This window comes from Pseudopipra pipra, chromosome 13 (assembly GCF_036250125.1).
Source record: "Pseudopipra pipra isolate bDixPip1 chromosome 13, bDixPip1.hap1, whole genome shotgun sequence".
NCBI classification, from domain to species: domain Eukaryota; kingdom Metazoa; phylum Chordata; class Aves; order Passeriformes; family Pipridae; genus Pseudopipra; species Pseudopipra pipra.
The window spans coordinates 20110667-20123698 of NC_087561.1; the positions used below are offsets into that span (position 1 = coordinate 20110667).

At 53.4% G+C, this 13032-nt stretch overlaps 1 protein-coding gene across 1 annotated transcript; it reads right to left on the reverse strand.

Moving 5' to 3' along the window:
• Positions 1 to 184: 184 nt before the first annotated feature.
• Positions 185 to 10724, reverse strand: VAMP7 (vesicle associated membrane protein 7). Its single transcript, XM_064670294.1, has 7 exons — positions 10568 to 10724; positions 8914 to 8971; positions 8148 to 8285; positions 4264 to 4354; positions 3914 to 3981; positions 2104 to 2196; positions 185 to 1891 (listed from the first exon to the last, which is right to left on the reverse strand). The coding sequence occupies exons 1-7, from the start codon at positions 10711 to 10713 to the stop codon at positions 1823 to 1825; spliced, it is 663 nt and encodes a 220-aa protein (XP_064526364.1). The 5' UTR covers positions 10714 to 10724; the 3' UTR covers positions 185 to 1822.
• Positions 10725 to 13032: the final 2308 nt, after the last annotated feature.

Below are 13032 nucleotides of genomic sequence, written 5' to 3' on the forward strand. Positions count from 1 at the left end.
CAGCATCCTGAGCCCTGGCTGATAGCATTAAAGTGCAACCAAGATAATAATCAGCAACTCAAACAGTTTCTGCAGGTTCCAAAGGAAATCCAACTCCCTCATCCTGATACAGGAACCTGCTTCCAAACCCTAACAGCATTCCCGAGGTAGGTGGAAAGGCTTCCACAAAACTAAGGAGCTCTGCTTTCTGTACAGGAATTTTATTGAAATCAATCAAGTTACCTTTTGTTTTTACACTAATGCCTCAGTGCATCCTTTGAAAGGAAAGGAAGGATTTTTTTTTTCTTTAAAAATTGTTTGTACATAAGACAAGAAATCATGGCAATGAACAGGGTTAACACCAGGCCCCCCAAACATGCACAGCTGTACAGGGGCTGCAGGAGCTGAGGGGGGGCTTTCTCCAAGCTTTACATTCCATTTACAGGGAGAGAAGCAGGTGCCAGTGGCCTCTCTTAATGGAGGGGGATCCAAGTCCCATCACCCCTGGTGAAGTTTGGGCCCAGCAGAACACAAATCCAAAGGAGCTGTGAGTTTAGAGAACTCTTTCTGTGGGGGCTGCTGGGAAGCTGCAGGGTGGGTGTGACAGTGAAGGAGCAGCAGTGTCACATCACCACCCTCCCTGTGTCACCAGGACCCCACAGCACCCACCACGTGCTCCAGCTCAGTCCCCTTCCTGTGCCACCACCCCACCCCACTTCCCTGGGATGAAGGAAGCAGATTCCTTTGGAGCCCACGTGGAGGGTGTTTCTGGTTCTTCTCTGGGACAGGAGCCCATCAGCTCCAGGACACAAGTGTGGACACCACTCCCCCAGGAGCCAGGCCTGGCTGGTGCTTCAGGGGAGCAGCTGGGACAGAACAGCCCAGCTGAGCCTGCTTTTGGTTCTCAGCCTTGGGTTTGGTTTGAACTCTTCCCAGAGGAGCCCATTCCTGCCTCTGGCAGAGCCTTTCTCCCTCAGCCCTCGGAGTCCCCAGGCAGCACCTCCAGCCCTTCTCTGGCCTGTGGTTTTAGCACTCACAGGAGAAGAAGCACAAGCAGCAGCTCCCTGACACCTGATCAAGCCAGAGCAACAGATTGGCCCCCAAATTCACCCCAGCCAGTGCCAGCATTGTACTCATTCCAATCCACCCTCCAAAGAACAGCGGGAGAAATAACCTGGGAGAAAGCAGATCCGTGACTGCAGCTGGAACCACGAGCAGCCGCCTCCTTTACTGTGCCCACCCAGCCACAAACCAAGGGGGGAGATGAGGAAGAAGTGAGGATGAAGAGGCAGCCATTCCAAATGCTGAGGTGACCCCCCCACCTGCAGGAAAACTCCCCAGGAAAAGGGAGATTTCCCACCTCTCAGTGCACAAAGCCCCGTTGGTTTTGTTCCCACCGGGATTAGAGCCGTGACCTTCCCGTGCTGAAGCACTGAGAGCCACACGTGGCCAGATGTGCATCTCCAGGAACTGTGGACACTCAAACCATCTCATCCCTGCCCTGTTAGTTTGGCTCAGCCCACCCCAAACCACCCTCTGGCTCCACCCTCACAGGCAGGCCAGGCCCGTTCCCCATCCGAGTGCAAAGCCACAGGGACACAGGGAAGGAAGGCATTCGTGGGGACAGGAAAAGGAACAAAGAAATCCCTTCAAGTAATCCAGCCCAGCCCACTCTGGAGGTCACAGCTCCTTCTGGGCCCCTCTGGGGTGTTAAGGCAAAAAAGTCTGAAGTCCTGGAGGGATGGAGGGATGAGGAGGTGGCAGAGGTGACGGGTGAGTTATTCCGTAGGTTGCTTCTTCACACTCCTGGCACTCATCTCCAAGGGCCCAGCAGCAGCTCTGGTTATTTCTGCACACAGCTGGGCCAGGCCAGCCCACCACACACTGCTGAGAGGATGATGTAGAGAATCACCTGGGGAGGGAAAACGGGAATTCTGTAGAGAATGAGGGATTTCCATCCTTCCCTCAACTGCCACACACCTGGAAACTCCAGTTACCAAACCCCTAAAGAACTTGGCCAACACCCTCCTCCCCCTGCCTCTCCCTGCAGCAACACGTGGATCCAAGGACAGGTTCTGGTGTTTTCCAGAGGCTCTCCACACTTCCCAGGTTCTCCACACTTACAATGGACACGATGATGATGACGATGGTGAGCTTGAGGTTCTTCATGCACATGGCCCGGGCGAGGTTCCTGCTGGTTGTTTTGAAAGTGACTGACTGCAAGGGAAAGGAAAACAGGGAATTCATTCCCAAAGGAAGCTGGATCCCAAGAAGAGCCAAGCTTTTCCCTGCTTCCCAAAACCGTGGCAGTTTTCTCCTCCAGAGCCATTTAACTCCTGCACAAAACTGAACAGGCAGCAAGAGAAAACTCTCCCACAACTCCAGGGACAGGATAAAGTGTGTGAGTAAGTCCAGAGCCAGCCTGGAAGGATTAAACATGGAATATTCCCAGGTCTGGGGGCTGCCCACAGGGATTGGTCTATCTCAGAGTACTGGTGGGGTTCTCATCTCACTTCTGACCTTTTGGGAACTGAAGTGCTCCAAAATATTTACAGATCCACTGATCTAATCCCCAACATATTCCAGGGGTTAATTAGTGTAAATACACCTGCCAAACTGGGACAATCCATAGTGCCACTCCTGCCAGCCAAACCCCAGGGGTGACACAAGTCCTTCAGTGCCCGAACATTCCTCCAGAATTTGGGCCTCCTGCGTTTTACAGTGTCACAGAATGGCCTGGGTTGGAAAAGACCTTGAAGATCATCTTTTCCTCTCCCTGCCATGGGCAGGGACACCTTCCACTACCCCAGGTTGTTCCAAGCCCCATCCAACCTGGCCTTGGACACTTCCAGGGCTGGGGCAGCCACAGCTTCTCTGGGCAAGCTGTTCTGGAAAGCCTGTGTTGTCCCACTCCAAGTCTCCTCTCTGTATCCTGCAATTTCACTCCTTCAAAATAGCTTTTGGTCACCAAACAACCCCAAACACCCACCAGGCTGGGTCAAGGCAGGGATTGCCAGGATGCTCCTGCCCAGGGAAAGGCAGCAGTGGCTGGATCCAGCCAATCCAGCAGCTCACTCTGCTGGGAATTGCCAGTTTTCCCACAAACCACCTCCTGGGCAGAAACTGCATCCCTGTGAACTGCACTCCTGACTTAGAGCCCATTCCCAGGCTGGAGAACATCAGCCCTGGATCTCCCAGGACACTCAGGTAGGACATTCCCACTGGACACATCCCATCCCTTCATTTCCTGCATGGTTTCCAAGAACCAGCACTCCCTGGGAGAGCTCCCATGGGAACGCAGCCCAATTCCTGAAGGAATTCCAGTCCCTTTCCCTAAAGCATTCCCACCTGAGGACCTGACAAGGTTTGCACACCTGGGAGCTGGAGGACAATATTCCTGCTGGATAAGCTCCAGGCACCTCTCCTGCTTCTCCAAAGCACGAGGGCTTCCTGACACCTTAGAGGTCCCCACAAGATCCAGGAACTCCAGGATTGGCTTTGGAGTGCTGGGTGCCACAGGAACTGGGCACTTTACCAGATAACACTGCTTTAGAATCACATTAAATTTAGGATTTTTTTCAGTCCTCCCTCCTTTAGAAACACTCAGAGGAGCTCCAGAGTCTTCACAGACTCTTTAGGTGGAACAGCTCAGGTTGATTTTTATTTTAAACCAGCTCCACTTTCCCCTTTGTTGTATCATCACAACTGCACGGACTCACATTTTCCAGTTTATCTGGATCTTTCCCGGGCTGGGAGGCAGCTGGGAAACAGCTGTAAGGAGGGCAGGGATAAGACACGACCCAGGGAAGGGTTCCCTGCAGGACTCCATGCTCCTGTGTCTGTCTAAGTGTCTCTGGGTGCTGGTGCCTCCCTGCCCTGCTCCCTGGGGTGCAGGAACACCATTTCCCAGCTCCAGGTTCTCCCCCAGACTCACGGAATCCACGAGGTTCTCTGTTTTATCGATCAGCAGCTCCAGCTTCTCCCCTCTTTGCGCCACAAGGTCTGGAGAAAAGAGACAAAAATCCAGATTGGAAGGTAGAATCCCAGTGTGAAAAGCTGCTTCCAACACCCAACCCTAAGCCAGGAGCCCTTGGATGCAATTCCCAGCCTTCCTGGCACTGCCAGGTCTTTCAGGAGCAGCCTCTCATCACACAGGCTGTGTTTGGGGACTGAATTTGGGTCAATTCCAGCTCTCTTTTGAACAGTCAGACTTGTCAAAACCCAAACTGGTGTGACACAAAGTGAGAGAGGCTCCAGGCAGCTCTTCCCAAGGGAAGCAGGTACCTATGTTCCGGACCATGATTCCTTTGAGTTCATCGATCTGGGCTTGTGTCTCTGCCACCTGGTCGGGGCCTTTGCTCTCCGAGTGGTATTTCTGCAACAGAGGACAGGCAGTGACAGCAGGAGCTCAAAAAGGACAGGCAGTGACAGCAGGACCTCAACTAAGAACAGGCAGTTACAGTAGGACCTCAATAAAGAACAGTTGGTAACAGTAGGACCTCAACAAACCAACAGTCAATGAAAACAGGACCTCAACAAACCAACAGTCAATGAAAACAGGACCTCAACAAAAACAGTCAGTGAAAACAGGACCCTCAACGTTCCCCTTCAGGTCTTTAACACAAACAAAGGCAACCCGGGTCCCTGCAGAACAGCACGGACAGAAAGGGGAGTTTTCAACCCACCCAAGGCGTTTATCAGTGGGTGGAAGACCAAAATCTGGCTTTTTCAGCCATTTACAGACCTCACCCCCCCTCTGCTCCCACACTGGTGCCCAGAGGGCCCAGAAGTGACAGTCCCCTTTGGAAGTGGAAGCAACTGGCAGCAGGGAAGGGAAGTTAAGGCAGGAGCTGTGGGTCCCTGTCAGGGGTCCCAGCCCCACTCCTCAGCTCAGAACTATTTCTGAAGGCAACACACTTTGATGAGCTTCTCTAGAGCACATGGAGGGGGCCCTGCAATCCCACGGGACAGCAGGGATCCACCTCCACAGGTGGCCTCAGAGGGGGATCCAGGGAAGGTGAGGAGTGCCTGTGGACTGGGAATGTTGAAGGTGGCCACTTGGAGTGTCCCAACAGGAGCAGGATACAGGAGCAGCCAAGGGCCAGCCCATGGCCTGGACCCACCCAGGAGGATCTCCCAGCTCACCTGCCAAGAGCTTTGCTGCTCTCCAGCCCCTCTGGTGTGTTCCCTGTTGCACCACTCCTGTCAGCCCTGCCCCTTCGTTCCCTTGGGAAGTGCCAGTGACTCCAGTTCCCCCAGTTGGGACCCCAGTGATCCCCTGGTGCCTGCCCAGCTCGGGGGGGTGGGAGCAGCACGAGCCAACCCCCAGCTTAGAGGAGCCTCAGGGTTTGCAGAACCCCAGGAGGGAAACCAAGGGCCAGTGGCATCAGGGAACTGAGTCCTGCTCTTCCTGCATGGATTTGAAGTCCCTGATCCCATCACAGCTGCTCTGCTCCATGATCACCCACCTGGCTGCTTCAATCTCAGTTTTCTTCTGGACAGGAGTTTAACTGAAATCCATATCTGACAGAGTCCAACACTGACAGCACCCACCTGGTAACTCATGGGCACAGCACCCAAATCCAACAGCTCCTCTGGAACTGCCCCAGTGGAGAGTTTTGGGAGAAGGTGCAGACTGGCCCACTATCAAAGCTAGTCACTGGCTGGACTGGAAGCACAGCCCCCCTTCCCAGGATTATGTGTGTGCTGCCCTTGAGCTGGAGTGGGATCTCTGGCTCCACCAGTGACAGGGATCACCTGGAAAACATCCCTGCTCCTGCACTGAGGACAGGGCAGCCAGGCTGCCAGCCTGGAGCAGGGAGGGAAGAGCTCTGCCAGCACTGAACTGCTCTTGGCTGAGGCCTGGACTCCATCCATATGCAGGAGCTGAGACAGGCAGCTCCTCTTGAGCTTTAGGGACCTGGAAAAGCTGGGATTTTAGGGGAATATCAGCTCCAAAAACCGCCTGGCTCTTCTGATAAGGCAACTCATTAAACTTATTCCAGCCCTGAGCAGCCTACAAAGTGCTGAGCCAGCACTTTGTGTAGGTTCAGTCCTCACATGTCAGAGCCTGGTGGAGAAGGAAAACTCCATCCCATCACCCACAGGAAGTTAATCTCGTTTATTATGCACTGGAATTGTCCTTACTCCCGAAATGAACTCCTGGGACTCTCCAAACCCCCTTCCCCACTCACTGTGGGCACCCACACGTGGCTCCTGTCCCAAATTCCAGGACAAACTTCAAGCAGCAGCAGTGCAAGGGCAAATCCTCCCTTTACCTTCCTTCACCTTAGGGTCCTGCTTCCCCCTGCACCTCAACAGGAACTGGGAGTGGGCCAGAATTCCTACACTGAGAAGCCAGAGCTCTTCCCCTCCTCCTGCACCTGCAACACCCCCAAATCTGGCACTTCCCAGAGATCAGAAGAGCCAAGGCCTCCATGGAGAACAGCAGCACCAACACCCTCCCCAGGCACAGCAGAGCACTGAGAACTCCCACCCCACAGCCCTGAAAGCCAACATTCCAAGGACATCTTGGCTTTAATTCAAGGGAGATCTCACAAAAAAAAAAAAAAAAAGCCCCACAAACAACCCCAAACCAGGTTATCGAGTTGTTTGTAGTCAATTAAGGGCTCTTAAGAGTCTTCAAAGGGAGATCCAAAGCCTTTTCTTGCAGCCCTGCAGCCTGAGGGTTTGTGCACTAATAACGTTATTGATCTGCAGTCACCAAGCAGTTCTTTATTCCTTCTCCATCTTCCAGCTGGCTCCACTCATTTCACTTGCTATTATTCCCTGTAGGAATTCCCTGTCCTTCCCCCAGCCCTTGCTGGGGGTGCTGGGAGAGCAGCTCTGCAGCCCAAATCCCAGGGAAAAGCCCAAACTGCACCATTCTCTCTACAGGAAGCTCAGGTTTTAAGAGCAGCCCAATCCCAAACCCAAAAAACTGCTTTACCCCCTCCCTCTCCCCCACAAAAACCCCACTGCAGCAGCACAGGGTGTTTGCAGAGCCTGGTTATCCAGCAAGGGAAGGCAAGTTAATTAGAAGACAATTAACTGATTGCTCTGGGAAATGCATCTGGTTCTAGGAGGGAGATGCAAACCTTCCTTCAAATGCTGCTGGGAATAAAAGAGATAAAACAACCCAATTATTTCCACCCTCTCCTGTGTGGCACCTCAAACACACAAACCCAAACCCACAGCAAGCCAAGAGCTCTCCCAAAACCAGGCTGGACATCAAGGCTCTGCCAGAGCCCAGCACAGAGCTCCCACACTCCAAGAGAGAAGTGAACTCCAACTCCACCTTTCCTTCCAGGAGTCCAAGAACAGCCCCAGAGTTGCCAAAAAAGTCCTCTGAAACCCGGGAATTTCTATGGAAGGAGACTGACAGTGTTCTGCCCGTGCAGGAGCCAGGCTGCAGCCAGGGCAGGGGAGCAGCTCCCCCTGCCAGCAGCACAGTGTTCCACAGACTGGGAATGCAGCATCCTGAACTTCATCCCAGCTCAGGGGGGAGGGATACTCCCCTCACCCTTTTCATTTTGGGGCTGGAAGCATCCAAGGCAAATCTCAACTCAGGGACCTGTCACAGGTTATTTATCCTGCTCTTGAACCTCCTTCCTTCCATTCCTCCTACGCTGGGAATGGAAACCCTCGGAGCCTCAGTGCAAGCTGGAGAGTTCCCCACAGTCCTGCACTTGGTGTAACCCAAGCCCAGCTGTCTTTGCTCCTGAAACGGCCACAGTGCCACCAGCAAACACCCTGTCACACTCCAGCAGCCACTGGAATTGCTGGGAAGGGAAGGGGAAGGGGAAAGGCAAAGGGAAGGAGAAAAGGAAAAGGCAGTCAGGGATCAGCAGACACTCAAGTTCTGAGGCTGAGCAGCAAAGGAGCACCACACCTTTGTCCTGCTCTCAGTGACAGCCACATTCCCTCGCACTGGGTGGTAACTGGAACCAGCCTGGACATTTCCAGTGTTCCCATTAAGCTCTGATCTCCTGATCCAAACAGTTCCTCCATCCCCAGTTCCCCCCTGAGCTGTGGGGTGCTGCAGGGGGAGCGTGGGGAGCACAGCCCACTGCCCGGCTCCACACGCAGTTCCCAGGGAGCAAACCCAAGGAGAATTCCTGGGGCAGGTCTGGCTTGCCAGGGAAGTGCCCTGGAGCCACAGGGCTCACCAGCTGTGCTGCCAGGACACTGGAGAACTCGCTGTTCATGGCATAGGGAAGGGCAGTCTGGGCTCGGGAGCCGTACGTGGTCTGGAACCGCTTCTTGATCTCGTTCAGGAACGTGAAGGCTCGGGAGCGTTCGAAGTCCTGGGAGAGAGAGCAGAGACACCAGGAATGACAGCATGCACAGAGCCACTCACAGAGAGACTGCAACTCCCAGTCCTAACTGGTGTGTCTGGGTGTGACACTGGCATTGGGCTGCTTATCCCAGGGCTTGGAAGAGCAGCCACAGCGCTCTTTTATTACCACTCGGTGATCCCACTGTGAATTCTCCCTGCCTTGTTTCCAGGCTGCATTCCCAGCCTGGATATCCACAGTTCTAATTCAGTGCCTGGCACCTTCCTGCAGTGAGGGAGAAGTTTTGGCTTCAGCACTTCCAGAACTGAGGAGCACCAGGCACTGACAACTGAACCGGTCCCTGCATCCCCATCCCACTGCCCTGGCACTGCTGGGGGAGGAACCAGGAAAGCCAAGGACTTCACCTCAAAACTACCAACTCACAGGCACTGGGAGGTGTCCCTGATGATTTTTAAGGTCCCTTCCAACCCAAACCATTCTGTGAGTCTACAACTGGAGTTCCAGGCTTAGACAGCAGAGCTGCAACCAGCGGGAATGAGAACACGAGCATTTTCCACGGGGGAAAAGGCACCTCAGACCAGCACCCACTAAAAACTGACAGCTGGATTCCCAGACCTGCTGGGAACAAAATACTCACGTCATCTGTGATGCAGAGGTAAATAATCCTGTCCTGGCAGATGTAGTGGAACAGGTAACTGCAGAGAATTGAAAAGAAGGAAAAAAAAAAAAAGATCATTTGGAGCTGCCACAGGACTCATTTTCTAAAAGACACTGCTGCCTGTGGGGCCTTCAGGGGCTGGGGGAGGAGACATTTGTGCATTCCCAAAAGTTTCCCCCCAGGAAGCACTTGGAACCTCTTACAAACTCCAGAATAAAGCAAATTAATTCTTCTGCAAAGCCTTGCCTTGTCCAGCTCCAAGGGTACAGCTCAGGAGCTCCACACTCAGGTTTTGTCTTGTAACATTAAGACAAGGCCAAAATAAGCTTTAGGAGTGGGCTAGAACTGCCCTGAGGGTCTGTTTCCATGAAAAGATAAAAAAAATCCTGGCATATCCACAACTGTCCTGCAAGGAGTGAGGTGCAGCTTGTCTGACACCACCTTGCAGGCTCCCCAGGGATTCCTAGAAGAATCCAAACAGCAGAGACAGAATTCCTGATGGCTGGTTTTCCTTGGAGAGTATAAAAAACACACAGAAGTTCTTCTTAAAAACAAACAGAACCCATTAAATGAGTTTGAGGAGTTCAAAGTTCAAAGGAACTTGAGGTTTTTTCCTGTTTCAGAAGAAGAGAAATTCTCTTAGAAAGACATCAGAGAACTTTCTGGCCAGGCTGGGAATGTGGCAAGGCAGAGGATCCCTGGAACACTCCAGACAAGAGGAACAGTTCCTTGTGCTCGTTGTAGCTTCCCAGCTTTCCTGTTCTGCCCAGTTCTCTCTAAAAATGCACTGCAGCCCTCCTCAAACTCAGCTTTTTAGTCGGTTGAACAGCATTTGAGGCAAAGTTATTGCTTTTCACTCCCAGGAAATAACTGTATCCTTAAAATTACAGCAGGAAAGAAAAGATGCAGCGGCTAAGGTGTGTCAGAGCCCTGGGCTTCCTCAAAAATATCTCCCACAGGGACTTGTTTGGGCTCCCAAACCAGGAAAGGATGAGGGAAGATTATCCCAATCCTCACCCTGAATCCTCAGGCAGCCAGAGCAGCTCCAGCACACCAGCCTGGGCAGCAGAGAGGATCCTGCCCTGCTGCCCATCCCCAAAAAAGGGCTGAAATGGGGCCTCTAAAGTTGTTTTTTCCACAGTTGTTTTAGTTTGTTTGCCACAGTGGGTTTAGTTTTCTCCCCAGCACATGGACTCACCGACTTCACGGGTGCAATAAGTCTCAGGTGATGAACCATCTAATCCCAAGGGCTGTTCAGAGAGCTGGAAAAATCCTGGGAAAACCCTTCTGGATTTGTGGCAGCTCAGGATGACTCCAATGATCTGCCAGCACCACTCCTCCTAAAGCCCCCAGGATCCACAAGTGATCCACCACGTCCAAGCTTCAGAAAAGCCAGGGAAAGATTCCCTAAGCCACACTCCAAAGGTCCCCCAGCTGGGCACGCTCCAGCTCACTTTGGGGTTGTACCAAACCAGAAAAGCTTGATTGTGTATCAACTGCTTGAGCTAAACTTAAATCCTGGCTCTGCTGCACGGGAATTTGGGACAGCAGAAGCCGACAGGATGACAGGAAAACAACCCCAAACACAGCCAGTTTATTGCTGTTCTCCTGCCAGCCCCCGGGGGTCACTCACCTGCCGTGGGAATAGGTGAGTTTGTTGTTCTCCGAGGGGATCTTGGCCAGGATCTGCTCCGTCACCTCCAGGAAGTTCCCTCCACACCAGGCGTGCTTGGCCAGGATGGTGGTGCCCCTCGCCACGACAGCAAACAGGATGGCCATGGCTTCCACTGCTGGAACACAACACTGGGGTGAGCTCCAGGACAGCAGGAACACAACACTGGGGTGAGCTCCAGGACACCAGGAACACAACACTGGCATGAGCTCCAGGACAGCAGGAACACAACACTGGCATGAGCTCCAGGACAGCAGGAACACAACACTGGGATGAGCTCCAGGACAGCAGGAACACAACACTGGGGTGAGCTCCAGGACAGCAGGAACACAACACTGGCATGAGCTCCAGGACAGCAGGAACACAACACTGGGATGAGCTCCAGGACAGCAGGATCACGGAGTTCTCCCACCTCCCCTTTCAGCTTCTGCTCCGACGACACCAAAACTCCAAGGATCTCTAGGAAATTCCTGCTCCCCACCGTGGCCTGCACTCAGTGACCCCACTGGGAATCCTCCCTGCCTTGTTCCCACCTGGATTTCTACCTGTTAGTGCTATTTTTTTTTATTTTTTTTTTTATTTCTCTCCAGCTGCCCCTTGAGTTTTTTCTTGCTGATCCTGCAGTTTTTTCTCGTGACCGGCACGAAGGAAGTGACGGTCCCACAGCTCCTGACACAGCCCAGAGCCCCCCCTCCCTGCAGGGGGGCTGCCCAGGGGTGAGGCCTGAGCTCTGACTGCTCCCAAACTCCAAAATCACTGCTCAGAGTCCCACCAGAACATGGGGGGACCCTGCACACACCCAGCTGGTTCCTGTGGAAGCAGAGCTGCCCTTCTCAGAGCAGGCAGAACTTCTGCAAACCCAGGACTTGTCCTCAGCAACATGGGATTTCTCCAAGCCAACATTCCTGCCCATGGATCCAGCTGGACAGGTCACACAGTGCAGGTGTGTGAGGGCCAGGAGGCTGGGGAGAAGAGAGGGTTGTGTGGAGACCTCAGAGCTCCTCCCAGTACCTGAGGAGCTCCAAGGGAGCTGGAGAGGGACTGGGCATCAGGGCCTGGAGTGACAGGACAAGGGGGAATGGCTTCCCACTGTCAGAGGGCAGGGTTAGATGGGATACTGGGAGGGAATTCTTCTCTGGGAGGGTGGGCAGGCCCTGGCACAGGTTGCCCAGAGAAGCTGTGGCTGCCCCTGGATCCCTGGAAGTGTCCAAGGCCAGGTTGAACAGGGCTTGGAGCAACCTGGGCTAGTGGAAGGTGTCCCTGCCCATGGCAGGGGGTGGGACTGGATGGGATTTATCCTTTCCAACCCAAACCATTCCATGATTCCATATGTCTCTCCAGAGCTGGAAAAACATCCCTGCTGGCACGGAAAGGGACACACTTAATCAGCTCGAGTATCATCACATTAATCTACTGTGAGCCCCCAGATTTAACACATGAAACCACATGTCAGAGCACAGCTGTGACACCTGCTCCACTCAGCCCACACACCCATAAGCCTCTTTTCTGCCTGGGAAAGACTTAGGATGACCTTTGACCCTGCAAAACCCCCAAATCTTATTTTTCTCTTTGCACTTCCCTGTTTGTTGCTTGCTTTGATGTGCGTCTAGAAACGTGTCTGGAAACATGTGTGTCTAGAAACACCTTCACACACCTATTTCAAGGCATCCAAGGAGTTGGGACCTCTCTAGGAAGAGACACTGGAGGGAAGGGGTGGTTTGTCTTCAGGCTCTGAGGAGCACAGGCCAGACTTTCCATCCCCCTGGCACTGCCTGACGTGACTTATTGATCTCTTCTGGCTCAGGGGTGGGTCCTACCCAGGCCTGTCCAAGCAGATCTGCCCTGGAGAGTTGATGTTTCCACGTGAACTGCTGCCCCAGTGGCAGAGGGGGTGGAGGAACACAGCAATTAATGAGGTTCAGCCTTCAATTAGTGAGGTGCAACCACCCCCCACCCCGGGGGTCTCACTTGGGCAGTCTGAGCTTCCCAGAGCCAGGCTTGGCCAGCAGCAACCAGGTGATCTCCCTCCCAAACCTCCCACAGGTTGGAGCTCAGCATTGGAAGGGGAAAGGAATAAACTCCTGGATTTATTCAGAGAACAGAGTCCACGGATAAGCCACAACCAGCTGGGAGCACAGAGGTGATCCCAGCCAGCACTGCCAAAGGGAATACTCATGGAATGCTTTGGGTTGGAAGGGACCTTAAAGATACCATCCAGTTCTACCCCATGGCAGGGACACCTTCCACTAGCCCAGGCTGCTCCAACCTGGCCTTGGATGCTTCCAGGGATGGGGCAGCCACAGCTTCTCTGGGCAACCTGTGCCAGGGCCTCCCCACCCTCCCAGCCAGGAATTCCTTCCCAATATCCCATCTAACCCCGACAGTAAATGCCAGTAAAAAGAGGTGACAAACAGCCAGGTTTGGGT